The sequence below is a fragment of the Mixophyes fleayi genome, chromosome 4, assembly GCF_038048845.1.
Source record: "Mixophyes fleayi isolate aMixFle1 chromosome 4, aMixFle1.hap1, whole genome shotgun sequence".
NCBI lineage: Eukaryota > Metazoa > Chordata > Amphibia > Anura > Limnodynastidae > Mixophyes > Mixophyes fleayi.
Window position 1 is genome coordinate 11,441,747 of NC_134405.1, and position 12,940 is coordinate 11,454,686.

Here is a 12,940-nt window from a genome sequence, read left to right on the forward strand (position 1 = left end):
AAGATACATTGAGTTTATGGGTAATGCCAAAAATGAGCTGTAAGAGCTGTTATTACTGAATAAGGGAAACATTTGTCTAAGAAGCATAAGATAATTTTCAGTGATGTTCTAGTGATAATCATCATGATGATCAGGATTAAGATTTGTTTAGAATCTTTCTCCTGAGAGTTATTACAGTCTTACATTGGTGCAACAAAGCCAAACTTGGAAGGCAAATTAATAGGTCTATCTACAGAAAATGCAGTGACCCATCTTAGCTCACCAGTCTTGAACCTATTGTAGGTAATAAAGAATTATCTTTATTAAATCCTCTTATTCCTTTGATTTTTTTTTATCGATTTACTTAGATTTTTGTGAAACACTTATCTCAATAATCTTTAAGAAATCACTATTACCCACTTAATTAGAATAAGAATGATTTTAAAACATCTTAATTTGAATGTTCCCTAGTGAAATTGTTCCCAAAAAAAATATTGAAGTTATATAATATTGATATACGATATCCCGGCAAAAACAGTTGACCTCCATGTCAGCATGGTCTTGCCTTCACAAGTCTTAGGGGTATATTTACTATACTGCGGGTTTGATAAAGTGGAGATGTTGCCTATAGCAACCAATCAGATTCTAGCTGTCATTTTGTAAAATGCACTAAATAAATGAAAGCTAGAATCTGATTGGTTGCTATAGGCAACATCTCCACTTTTCCAAACCCGCAGTTTAGTAAATCTAGCCCTTAGAGTCTAGGGGCCTGATTCATTAAGGATCTTAACTTGAGAAACTTCTTATTTCAGTCTCCTGGACAAAACCATGTTACAATGCAAGGGGTGAAAATTAGTATTCTGTTTTGCACACAAGTTAAATACTGACTGTTTTTTCATGTAGCACACATATATCAAATTTAAATCTCAGTCTACAAATAAGCTATCAAGTATTTGTGTGGTACATGAAAAAATAGTCAGTATTTAACTTGTGTGCAAAACAGAATACTAATTTGCACCCCTTGCATTGTAACATGGTTTTGTCCAGGAGACTGAAATAAGAAGTTTCTCAAGTTAAGGTCTTTAATGAATCAGGCCCTAGGTTCTCAAACTGTAATTAATGCACTCTATGGGGTAATTCAGTGAGATTAAAGTATGTCAGCAAGTTATCTAAAAATTAAAGTAACCATACATTTCTTAGTATTAAATAAAACATATATAAAATAAATCAGGGTAATTTTTCAAATATATAAATACATTAATGGTAATTAACACACATTATGTGATATTTAATATGAATTAATCTACCTTGGATGTTACGTGATAAATATTTATCTAACAGGAGTAGATGTTTAGAGCAGCAACCCCATTCAAAATAAAGTATGTTATTTAATTTAAATTACTGCGGTAGACTGTAAGAATGGGTTTGGTAATTTCCTTTTTCCTTGGTTTGCTTCTTTAGGCTGCTATCAACGATTCATTATTGTACACAGCAACTACAATGTCATGTGACTACCAGGGCAACCACAGTTGCATGGCACATGATTTAGTGAGCAGAGTGGCTTTGGAGTACCTTCCTGAGATCTCTCTGCACTGTAAAATTCTTCCCCCCCTTCCCCCACCTCTGTCTACACATAATATGTAAGAGTCAAAGTCTGTGTATGTTACTGGCAGCCATACGTGTCTGCCCTCAAGAGAGGTTTTGAAAAGGAAATAATTATTTATAGGAGTACAGTTAAGAAAATTCAGATGCTTAAAAGGTATTTAATATTCTTATTTAAATAATAAAAAAAAACCTTCTATATGGTATTGCAGCTTTAAAAAAGAGTGTGTAACCATATAAGGCATACAACATACTATATAAGATTGATCTTAACATAATACATGGCACTAAATAACAAAATGTATCAGTTGGATTTTAAAAAGTTTGACATTTGACGTTTTAAGTTGGAGCTTCCTGGAATTGACCTTGGAAATATTTTGCATAAAATATATACAATTTTAAAGTCTGTTATTTGCACTTTACAGTCTGGCCCAGAGATGCATTGGCACCAATAATAATAAGATAGGGCCTGCTAAGCAAAAGTAAGTAAGTAAGGCAAAACCATGTTGCATTGGATGGGGAGGTAAATTTGATGGCAGATTTATATTTGGGGTAAGGCATGTCCTAGATCAACTTTAAATTTCAATGTAAAAATAAGCTATCAAGTATTTGTGTTATACATGAAAAAAGTCAGTATAGTCCTTATGTGCAAAATAATAGACTCATTTGCAACCTTTGCATTGCAACATGGTTTTGTCCAGAAAACTTGAGTAAGAAATCTTACTCAATTCTTTCCTTAACTTGCCTTAATGAATCAGGCCCATAGTCCTAAAGTCTCTGTGGTTGGAGAATAATATTTTAAGAAATATAATCTTATTTTCACTAAAGACCCCCTTACTAACTCATTGGTTTAATTATCCCTCTAGACTGTATGCATTTACGTGCATGGCGCATTTCTGCACCTCCTTTGTCTACCTCAAATGTACCTGTTAAGTTTTTATGTTTAACTGTTACTTGTGTGATTTTTAGTTCTACTTTGTAGTTATACAATTTGTACTTGTAAATATTCCACCTTTATTTGCCCTTGTATGATTCATACTTCTAATTTGTTCTTGTGTAGTTTGCTAATATGTTTCATTTATATTTGTAAGCTGTCTGTCCGGCAATGCACAATTTGTAGAGCCTTACTAATAAACAATGAGGATGAATATAACCTTACCAGCATGCATAATTTGTTTTCCTTCTCTTTGTCATTCTGGTTTTGAGCCAGTGGCCAGATGGGCAACTTAAATCGTATTTGTACTGTACTAAAATAGTGGAATTATGAAAGGAGATATTGACCCTTATTAGTATTATTTTATAATGTTTCCCTGACACTTTGGTCTGCCCTCTTCAATGGACATTTTAGAAGTATTCTTGGCCATACTCGAAAACTAGTCAAATTCGTTCTGCATGTAAATGGGCCTTAATATCATGCTGATGGTCATCTACAGTACTATGAATAAACCCATAGCAAATATCACTTATATTACAAATATTCAATACCACTCAAGTTTAATTGATGATAATCTACCCACGTAATATACAATATGGGAGCCTTGGAATTAACTTGTCCTGCAATACTGAAACCAACTTGACTACAGGGACTAGTCATTGATTGTTTTTTTTATTGAACATTAGTGACAGCGTATTTCTTTTTTATTGTATAGTGTTTTATGCTCTGTTGCTGTGTAAACTTCTGTAAAAATTTTAAAATATGGAAAAGCAAAAGAAAAAGTCAAAGTCTAACATGACCCACAGCTGGTCACTGACTAAGATTGTGCTTCCTCTGTTAGGAGAAGGAGATCCCACTCCTCAGATTACATTACAGTGTGACCAGGCCAGTCCGTCTAGCTTGGTTCTTGTTTTCATTTTAACAGGAGGACACCACAATAATTATTCTTCTTTTAAGAAATAATCAGTCCATGGTGTCTAGAACTCATTACTGTTGTGCTTTAGGCGGGGTTCTTGCTGTCCATTTTTATTTGGGTTTTTTTCAATCTATTACAGAGTTTTTCCATTCACTTCATTGGAGGTTCCAGCGCGATATAACTTCTGGTAGTATTAAAAGTAAAAGTAATCGAGACTTAAAGGGAAACGCACTTTATGTGATGCATTTGCTTAAAGCGTTATAGTTTGTTACATAACAAGTAGTGTGAAGTGCCAATCGATCCATTAAATTTCATTAAATCTGTATATTTACTTAAATTTTTCTAAAAAAGACACCAGTAAAAATATTCTATGCTCTTTTTATGGCACAATGGGCCTGATACAAAGTGTGTACTGTGTAAGTTTGTGTAGCAAAAAGTGGGCGTACTTATATGTGCCAATGAAAATTTTGCCTGATCGTGCAACTTACGCATGCTTGCGCCTAGATTGGCAGGATGGGGGGTATTCTAATGTAGGGAGAGTACAGTAGCGATATATATTCTCACAACTGAGAAGAGATGCAGAATGGGAGTAGATGCATATGAGCCCTATTATATGCAGGTGGTCAGAGAAAGTACAGCACTAACAAACCACTTGTGATTGGCTGCTTGTGAATGATTCTCCTATGCTGATTGGTAGTTTCATCATAGCTCAGTCATATATCATGTCTTTGTGTGCATACTTAAGCCAATCATTTCGTTTTTTCTTCATACACAATACAGGGACAGTTGTTTCTACCATACTAGAAAGGTTTTAGCAGTTTAATTAATGCCAAAAAACAATTGGCCTGATTCATTAAGGAAAGTAAAGCAGAAAAAATTAGTAACATGTTGCATTGGAGGGGAGCTAAATATAAAATGTGGGGATAGATTTATAGTTGGGGTAGGGAATGTCCAAGATCAACTTTAAATTTCAGTGTAAACAAAAGCTATCAAGTATAATATGTGTGTTATATAAAAAAAATGACAGTATTTAACTGATGTGCAAAATAATAAACTAAAATGCACCCCTTGCATTGTAACATGGTTTTGTCCAGGAGCAAACTTACTCATTTTTATTAATTACTTTCCTTAATGAATCAGGCCCAGTGTGTTTTTTGCAAATAAATTAAATGGTTAAAAACATGGTTGGAAGTGGGACATAAGTGTATATGGCGATGACCAGGCACATATACTACTGTTGCCAATGGGCACACATCTTAAGATAATTGTCGCTTTGCACATGACTCAATTGCAGCTTTTTCAAAGAATGCAAATTGCGTCTGAGACTTGGGGAACCATTGCGGCCAATTCTGCATCAGCCCCGATCTGGCCCAGTTGTTGTCCTGCACACAATTTCCTTTTGCGGGTTGTATTGTGCCCTTTATGTGGCATTGCTTATTTTGCTTTGAACTTGTAAATTATTGATATGTGTAATCAATATTTATTTCACCATTACAGAGATAATTCAATGGACACCATAAACAAGACAAAAGTGACAGTGTTTGTGTTTTCTGGACTTACAGACAATGGAGAACTTGCCTCATTCCTCTTCATATTCTTCTTACAAGTTTATATTGTAACGTTGGTTGGAAACATCGGTATGATGACTGTTGTTCATAGCACCTCCAAACTCCACACTCCGATGTACTTCTTCCTGAGTTACCTCTCTCTGGTGGACCTTCTCTACTCCTCAATTATTGCTCCTAAAATGCTCTCTGACCTGATCTCCATGAGGAAGGCCATCACATTTGATGGATGTGCTCTTCAATTCTTCCTTTTTGTTGCCTTGGCATGTACTGAGGTTTTTCTTCTTTCAAACATGTCGTATGACCGATATGTTGCTATATGTCACCCCCTCCATTATGTCTCAATAATGACCAGGAAAAAATGTTGGTATCTGGTTATCTTGGCTTTCTCTGTTGGCTTCTTGCAGTCATCCTTCGAAACTTTCTGTATATTCAGTCTCCAATTCTGTGGTTCAAACCTTATCGACCACTTTTATTGTGACATGCCTCCACTTATCAAACTGTCCAGCTCTGATACTTTCTCCTGTGAGATGCTGACTGTATTCTTCACAATTTCTTCTGGCATGGGTACTTTTATAACCATTCTTACCTCATACACTTTCATCATTTCTTCCATTCTACGGACAAATTCTGCTGAGGGCAGGAAGAAAGCTTTCAGTACATGCTCTTCACATCTCTTGTGTGTCACCATTTTCTATGTGTCCGTTTTATTCACTTACCTACGCTCTCCTTCCAGTGCCTTTGAAAAACAAGACAAAATGGCTGCTGTCTTCTATACAGTAGTGTCACCAATGCTGAATCCACTTATATACAGCCTGAGAAACCAAGAGGTGAAAAGAGTCATTACACGAGCAATACACAATTTTACAGATTCAAATGTGAAAACTGATTAAAGATGGACCTGCTTGTGAGTGAGCTTAAAAATTTGTAGGTAGCTGAGTCAAGTGAAGAGAGTGTGGCTCAGAGTGGATGTTGGAAGCTAGAGTGTACCAGTGTAAGTATTATATGTGGGATTAGGGTAGTCTCTAATAAATAGTTGGATTTTAAAGATTTTAAATCTGGTGTAGCGTCTGACCATACATAGTGGGGATTCGATAGGTGGATAGTGTAGGTGGATGTGAGAGGTGGGTATAAGAGAGGAGGTGAGGTACAGTTCAGAGGAATATTTAAGAGGACATGAGTAACAGTCTGTTGAGATGAGGTTCGAGAATTATTAATGGGTGGTGTTGTCGAGGGCTTCGTAGGTGAGGGAGAATAAATTTAATTAAATTCTGAAGGATATGGGGAGCATGTGTAGATATTTGCTGTGTGATGTGGTAGATGTGGAGCATTGTGAGAGGAAGGTCCATTCTGTTTATGGCTGACTGTTTTGGAAACATAGAGGTAAAGGAAATGCTAAATATGAGGAGGGTGCAAAAGTTGAGGTGAGAGATGAGGATAGACTTCTGCGGCTTTGGTAAGAAAATGTCATATTTTAGCAACATTTTGAAGGTAGTGATGACAGGACTTTAAAACATACTGGATGTGAGGAGTAAAGCAGAGGGTGGAGTCAAAGGTGACACCAAGGCAACAGCTTTAGAGCCTGGAAGGTGTGGAAAATGTGAGGAGAGGATGTGACACTGGGAAGTGGGAAGACGATAAGCTTGGTTTTAGACATGTTGAGTTTTAGGTTGTGTAGTATTTTTATGTTAAAATAGAACAGAGATTTATTAACAGACAATTTGAAATCAATTTGAGAAATAAAGTTTTAAAGTGGAACCAAACACTAAAATATTAACATGTATACATTTGAACTTGTTGCTAGGATCATACTTAGAATTACTGGCTTCCCAAAGGTAATGTTACCCTCTTAGAACATTACATGATGCGTAAATGGACCTATTTATCTACTTTACACAAACATAGTTGCACACAGAGATTTCAATTAAAAAAATAACATCTATAATGCCTGTGTATATAGACCCTTATAATCATATGTTTTTAATGAGTACTATGTAATATCACTTATTTCAACGGAATTATATGCACACATAAATGGACAGCTGTCTTTTACAATACCAACAATTTTCCCTGAAGTTTAAAACACATCGGTCAGACACCTGGGACTCACATAGACACTTCACAGACAACTCTCAATGCCCCAGTGTACAATGTAACAAAACTGTCATTCACGGATCTTCTTAAGGTAAATGCTTAAACCCAGCAGCAACTGTCACTTATGTTGTATGATGTACAGCACCAACATTTCATAGATCCATCCAATATCCTTTCTCAAGTCATTTGTATTTCCCAATTGTTTGTCTAACTTGTTATTCCAGTGTCACAGAGGGACTGGGTACTCTCAGCCAGCACATACGGCAGCCTTCAGAATTACAAGGGCAAAAGAGCTGCATAAAAGCCTGGTATCTTCACACCAATTGGACCTGATGGTCACACTATGTTAGGCTGGACAAACCCTCGGTCAGATGGCCTAAACTCCCTCTCCGCAGCCCTGCCACCAAAACAGTGATGTAAATGCATCATGTGAGTGTCCAATGTAAAGTACATGACAGTGCAGTCCGTCTAGCTTGGTTCTGGTTTTCATTTTAGCAGGAGGACACCACAATAATTGTTCCCCTTTTAAGAAGGAATCAGTCCATGGTGCCAGGTACTCATTGCTTTTGAGCTTTCGGATTGGTTCGGCGTGGAACTTAGGGTTCAATAGGGTTCTTGTGACAAATAGCAAGCATCAACATCTCAAGTATCTGCTATTGGTACTCTTCATTGGTACTGTCAAACATTGTGTACAGGTGCCGTGTTATCACAGTGACTGTTCATGAGAACAGTTCTCTTAGTCATAAGTGATTCTATCATCTGAGGCACAAGCCTACTATATGATTAAACCCCAAAACACTTGCAAAAATCATAAACCGCTAATACTGTAACACTATATATGTTGGTGAAAAAAAATATTTTCCTGTAATAAGGGAATTTCTGAAATTATAAATACCTGTAGCACAATTTGTAGATGTAAAAATACGCTTCTACCCATAGCTATGAGCAGGATTGCACAGACAAGTCGACCTTTAAATGTTATGCTATGTTTATAAACCTGAAGGGAGCACATTTTTTTAGCTGAAGATAGATTTTTGTCTGTATTAGTTTTCTCCTATCAGTTAAATAACCACTGATTGTATGATTCCACTGCTATGTTCACTTTATCGCTTATCAATAGAGATTATCCAATGCGATTTTTCTGGTTCCAACGGACAAAGATATTTAATTGCAAAATGTAGCAGATTTTACAGCAAGCCATCATAACACATAAAAGATATTACAATAAAGCAGGAAAGCATAAAAACTGAATGCTTTATAGTTTTGCTAGTGCTTCACCTGGGCCCAGGTCCATGTAGTTTTGCAGTCAGGAAGGTAGAGAGCAATGTGCCAGGGTAGCTTGCTTATATGCAGCTTCATTTTACAAAAAACACTGATGATGTCACTCTGCACACAGATAACACTTCATTGTTCCAGGGTTAACGATGTTCCAGTTGTCTGCTGGTCATAGGTCAAAGGATTCATTTGATAAGGTGTGGCTAGCTCTCTCCAACAGCTGAGCACATGTTGTGCCTAAGGGTATTGACCTAATCCATTTTTTACCAACCTATTTGCATTCCAAACACAATATAATTTTGAGCATTAATTCTTTATCTTCCATAACTAGCGATCGCTTCGTCGATAGTAGCGGATTCATCATGATAATGTGCAGATCAAAATGACACTAAACATGATACATTTCCAATATCCTGAGCCTTAGACACCTTTAATATATTATCATTTATGTATAAATAATCTCTAATACATTTTACTAATAAATAAATGTCGCTTGGAACCTTAATAAATGTATATTATTTACAAGTGTAAGTGTGAACTTAAATGTGTGTGTTAATAATCCGTGTGATTGCATCATAACACGTGGCGTACTAATTGCATTTGAACAGTAAAACAATATTAATTAATTTAGATGACTTCATCCAATTATTTGACTTTCACAAGTCAAATAAATTAAGTTATTACAATTAAAAAAAATTTGACAAATGTTACATCCCACAATTGTAACTTATTTTATTTGTATTACATTTGCTCTGGGACAATGTTCTCATCAGTAATTCCTCAATAGCTCACTTGGATATCCTCTCTGTAACAATGTGTCAAACATTTTGGCATATGATAATCTCTCCTCATTTTGTACTACAAATACTATTATGCTTTAAGGCACTGGGTGAAAGGAATGTTCCTACTAACATACTGAGGCTTGTAGCTATGATAACTGGGACTAGTGTTACAATCCATAGTTTTTTTTATATAACCTGGTCTCTACTTTGTCACTTCCAATTTTAACGAGTGACTGCTCTGGTGTGTGTTGATATACATATACCCGCAATGATGTCATCATGGGAGTGTGGTCACAAGACTCTGACTACATAAAAATCCCTCTGGGATCTATACTGCCACCATGTGCACACCGCATGCACAGTGTAAAAATCTGATCCGAACATGTCCCGGCACTTGTGCAGTGCTATAATGTAGGCCGGCTTTAGCAAACATGTACACAATGAATCTATTTGGACAGTTGTGATGACATTATCACACTTGTCGATACACATAGATGCACATGTGTGTGTGATGACATCACATATACAAAGATTTAAAGAGCTCCGGGATAGCGGTTTTGGCTCTAAGTCCAGACTCATCAGTCCAATTACTCTATTATTAAGTTTGCAAGGCTCTTGAGTGAATAACTCTTCTAGGGTTGTATACTATTTAAGTGGTAAAAAGGACAGGATGCTTTGAGTTATTAGAAAAATTAAAACTGTGGGAAAAGTCCCAAGTTAACAAGACTATCTAGGAACTGTGCATAAGTAGCAAGTGTATAAAAGCATCATTAATGCACTACCAGTTCGTTAAGAAAGGATATCATTCCACATAAATTCACTAGGCTAAGTTTAATTCTCACCCCAAATGAAATAATGTGATGAGAGATTGAAAACTGTCAGGATCCCTAACACACTAATAATACATCATCAAATACAGAGGAATTTTACAGTACAAAGTCTCAGAGGCATAATAATCTAACTGGACAGTGACAGGTTACTTGCTGCATCCTGGTCAACTGTGTCCCTCCCCTGATGGTTGCCTAATAGTTACCAGAGTCCTTCTCCCAGACCTGGCTTGGATGCACCAGGGTGCAGCACACATGAGCAAAATGGGGATAATTTTAGCGTTATATATTGACTGATATACATCTAATTGGACATCTGCAGCACAAAACTGTCCAATTTACCCCATCTGTCATGCACAATATATTGGAACACTAATAAAGGATAATAGAGCAGCACAACAAGCAAACTGGTGTCCGTTCATAAATATTCAAATTGATTTTTATCCAGATGAAGACATCTTGAAACTTACCCATGTGCTAACAAAGATACAATTTTCAAAAATAATCTATTCCTTTTCTGGCTATCTAATCTTAGTGTTCTCCATTTCACTTTTCCATTCCACAGAATGAATGTTTTTGCAGACTTCGTAGACCTGACAAAATGGCGATTGTCACAATAACCACAGTAAATTTGCCCGTGTGACTTGTAGAGAGGGCCCTAGAGTTAACCAGCAAAGACTTCCACTGCAAGTTAGCTCTTTACTTGGCTATCACTCATCTTTGGTAACGTGGATGTGAACAACATATGTACAAACCCAAGAACTTATCTGAATAAATAATTATTACATTTATTTTTAACACAAATCATTAACAGAGCTATAGCACTTTTATGAATGGGTCAATTCACAGTTGCAAAATTAAACACAGGGACCACAATACAATACACAAAATTATACAGGTTTCATTATAGCAAGCCATAGAAAATGCACCTCAAACTCAATCCATTAATAGAATGGCTCATCTTCCATTGTTGCTATCATAGCAGTAGTACTGCTTCAGTCTCGCCCAGGCGCGGGCTGGGAGAGGGATAGCCGGGGGGCACACAGGCGGCCGCATCATATGACAGGGGATGCGGCCGCATCATTGATGACGCGGCCGCATCCCCTGTCATGTGATGCGGCCACCTGTGCGCCCCAAGTCTGTGGTCCAACCCCAAGTTGCCCCCCTGCTCCCCGGGCCAGCCCTCCCTGGTCTCGCCCCACTTTTGTCGACCCCACCGAACAACAAGACTCAATTGAACAAGGATGAACAAAAAGATTGCTGATCCTCACAGCCCTTTGTTGTACTCAATGATTCTTGGTCATCCAGATTACATGGTCTTGCTACTGAGTCACATAGTCTCCCTTCTATTCTCTGGGCACAGCCTCTCTATTTTATGTCTTATGTTCATCTCTCTCATACATCTCTAGTGTCATGTCTTGTGCTAGAATTTTTTGCCGTTTGTTTATTCACACACATAGAATTTGTATCTCTATACATGCTAGCTGTAATTATTAGTCCATGACCATTTATGTTTTTGGTACTATGAATATCCGTTATTATGCTTGTTGCATTCATATTTTTAATATCTGTACAAAGATTGTCCAGTACTAGGAAAACTATGATGCTGTATAAATAAAAACTGATGATGAAGACAGACATTTATTCCTGGCTCTGGTTCCCACACTAAGTCTTCTGGGTACAGAGGTGAAGCTAACTCTGTTGGAAGACCTTTGTTTGACAGCCATTACTTGTCACAGCTAAAATATACAGACAAAGGGATAGCAGGTGATACAATAAGGTATAGGTATTGTTCTGTGGTTTTCACAGAGCATATTTAAACAGTAGAGGTCACAACTCAGAAACATTACATTTAAATTACAGATGGGCGGGCTCGGTTTCCTGAAAACCAAACCCACATAAACTTTGGGAGTCCGAGTATCGTGCCGAGTCGGCTCGGTACTCTCGCGCCTATTCGGATTCCAAAATGATGCAAAACGTCACTGTGACGTTGTCGGATCTAGGATCTCGTGAGTTTTGGAATCAATAAATACCTCCCTCCACGGGCATCTAGCGCCATTTGAGAGAGGGGCAGAGAAGGGTTAGGTCACAGTATAAAGCAGGGATAGTGATAGAATAGATAGTGTAGGGTCTGATATATACCCTTATAAAAGAGCTAAATTTCTGAGTGCTGAAATCCTAATCTAGCAGTCATTGCACTGTATTTTTCTGAATTTGCACTAATAAATGTAGGATCTAATATACACCCAAAGAGAAGAGGTGCTTTGGTCATTTTTTTAATCTACAAGTCCTTGCAGGCTTTTTTTCTGAATTTGCACTACAAAGTGTAGGGTCTAATATACACCCAAAGACGAGTGCTCAATTGCTAAGAGTCATTGATGAAGAGAAAGACAAGCAGGCTTGTTTGTAGAATTTGCAGGCAAATTCTACTGCGTTATATAGATAACACCCAAAGAGAAAAGCTCCATTGCTAATTGTAATTGCTGAAATAGAAATTATAGGCCTGCCTGGCTTGGTCTAAATCTACAGTTGCATTTTATTGTACAATAGCTCATACAGAAACAGGAGGGGTGGCATTGTTCTTGATGATACACTTCCTTCTACCATATGTTCAAGTGCATACTGTTTTTAAGTCAGGGAAACAAAAATGTAAATAAAAATCTTGTACCTTTTAAAGAAAAAAAAACTCTCTAAAAAAGGTGAAAGTTTACTGTAGAAAAACATAAAATTGCCAACATGCCATTCTACCCAAAATATTACCAGACATACCAGCATCAGGTAGCTCCCTTCTCTTAGCTAGATTTCAGCCCCTGCTGCAATCTACACTGTCATCATAATCGCTCTCATCATTGTGTACATCTTTCTCAAACAATAGTAATTCATCCCCGCTGGAATCCACAATCATAGAAGTCTGTGTACTTTGATGTAATTGCCGATAATCGCCTTCCTCATGGAATTTGTAGTTC

At 37.0% G+C, this 12,940-nt stretch overlaps 1 protein-coding gene across 1 annotated transcript; it reads left to right on the plus strand.

The window, feature by feature from the left end:
• The first annotated feature begins 4,938 nt into the window (after positions 1-4,938).
• LOC142150389 (olfactory receptor 5B21-like) lies at positions 4,939-5,889 on the plus strand. Its single transcript, XM_075205584.1, has one exon. The coding sequence runs from the start codon at positions 4,939-4,941 to the stop codon at positions 5,887-5,889; it is 951 nt and encodes a 316-aa protein (XP_075061685.1).
• Positions 5,890-12,940: the final 7,051 nt, after the last annotated feature.

What these genes read in the sequence shown, in the direction of transcription:
- LOC142150389 (XM_075205584.1), top strand. Translation starts at nt 4,939, where the DNA reads ATGGACACCATAAACAAGACAAAAGTGACAGTGTTTGTGTTTTCTGGA.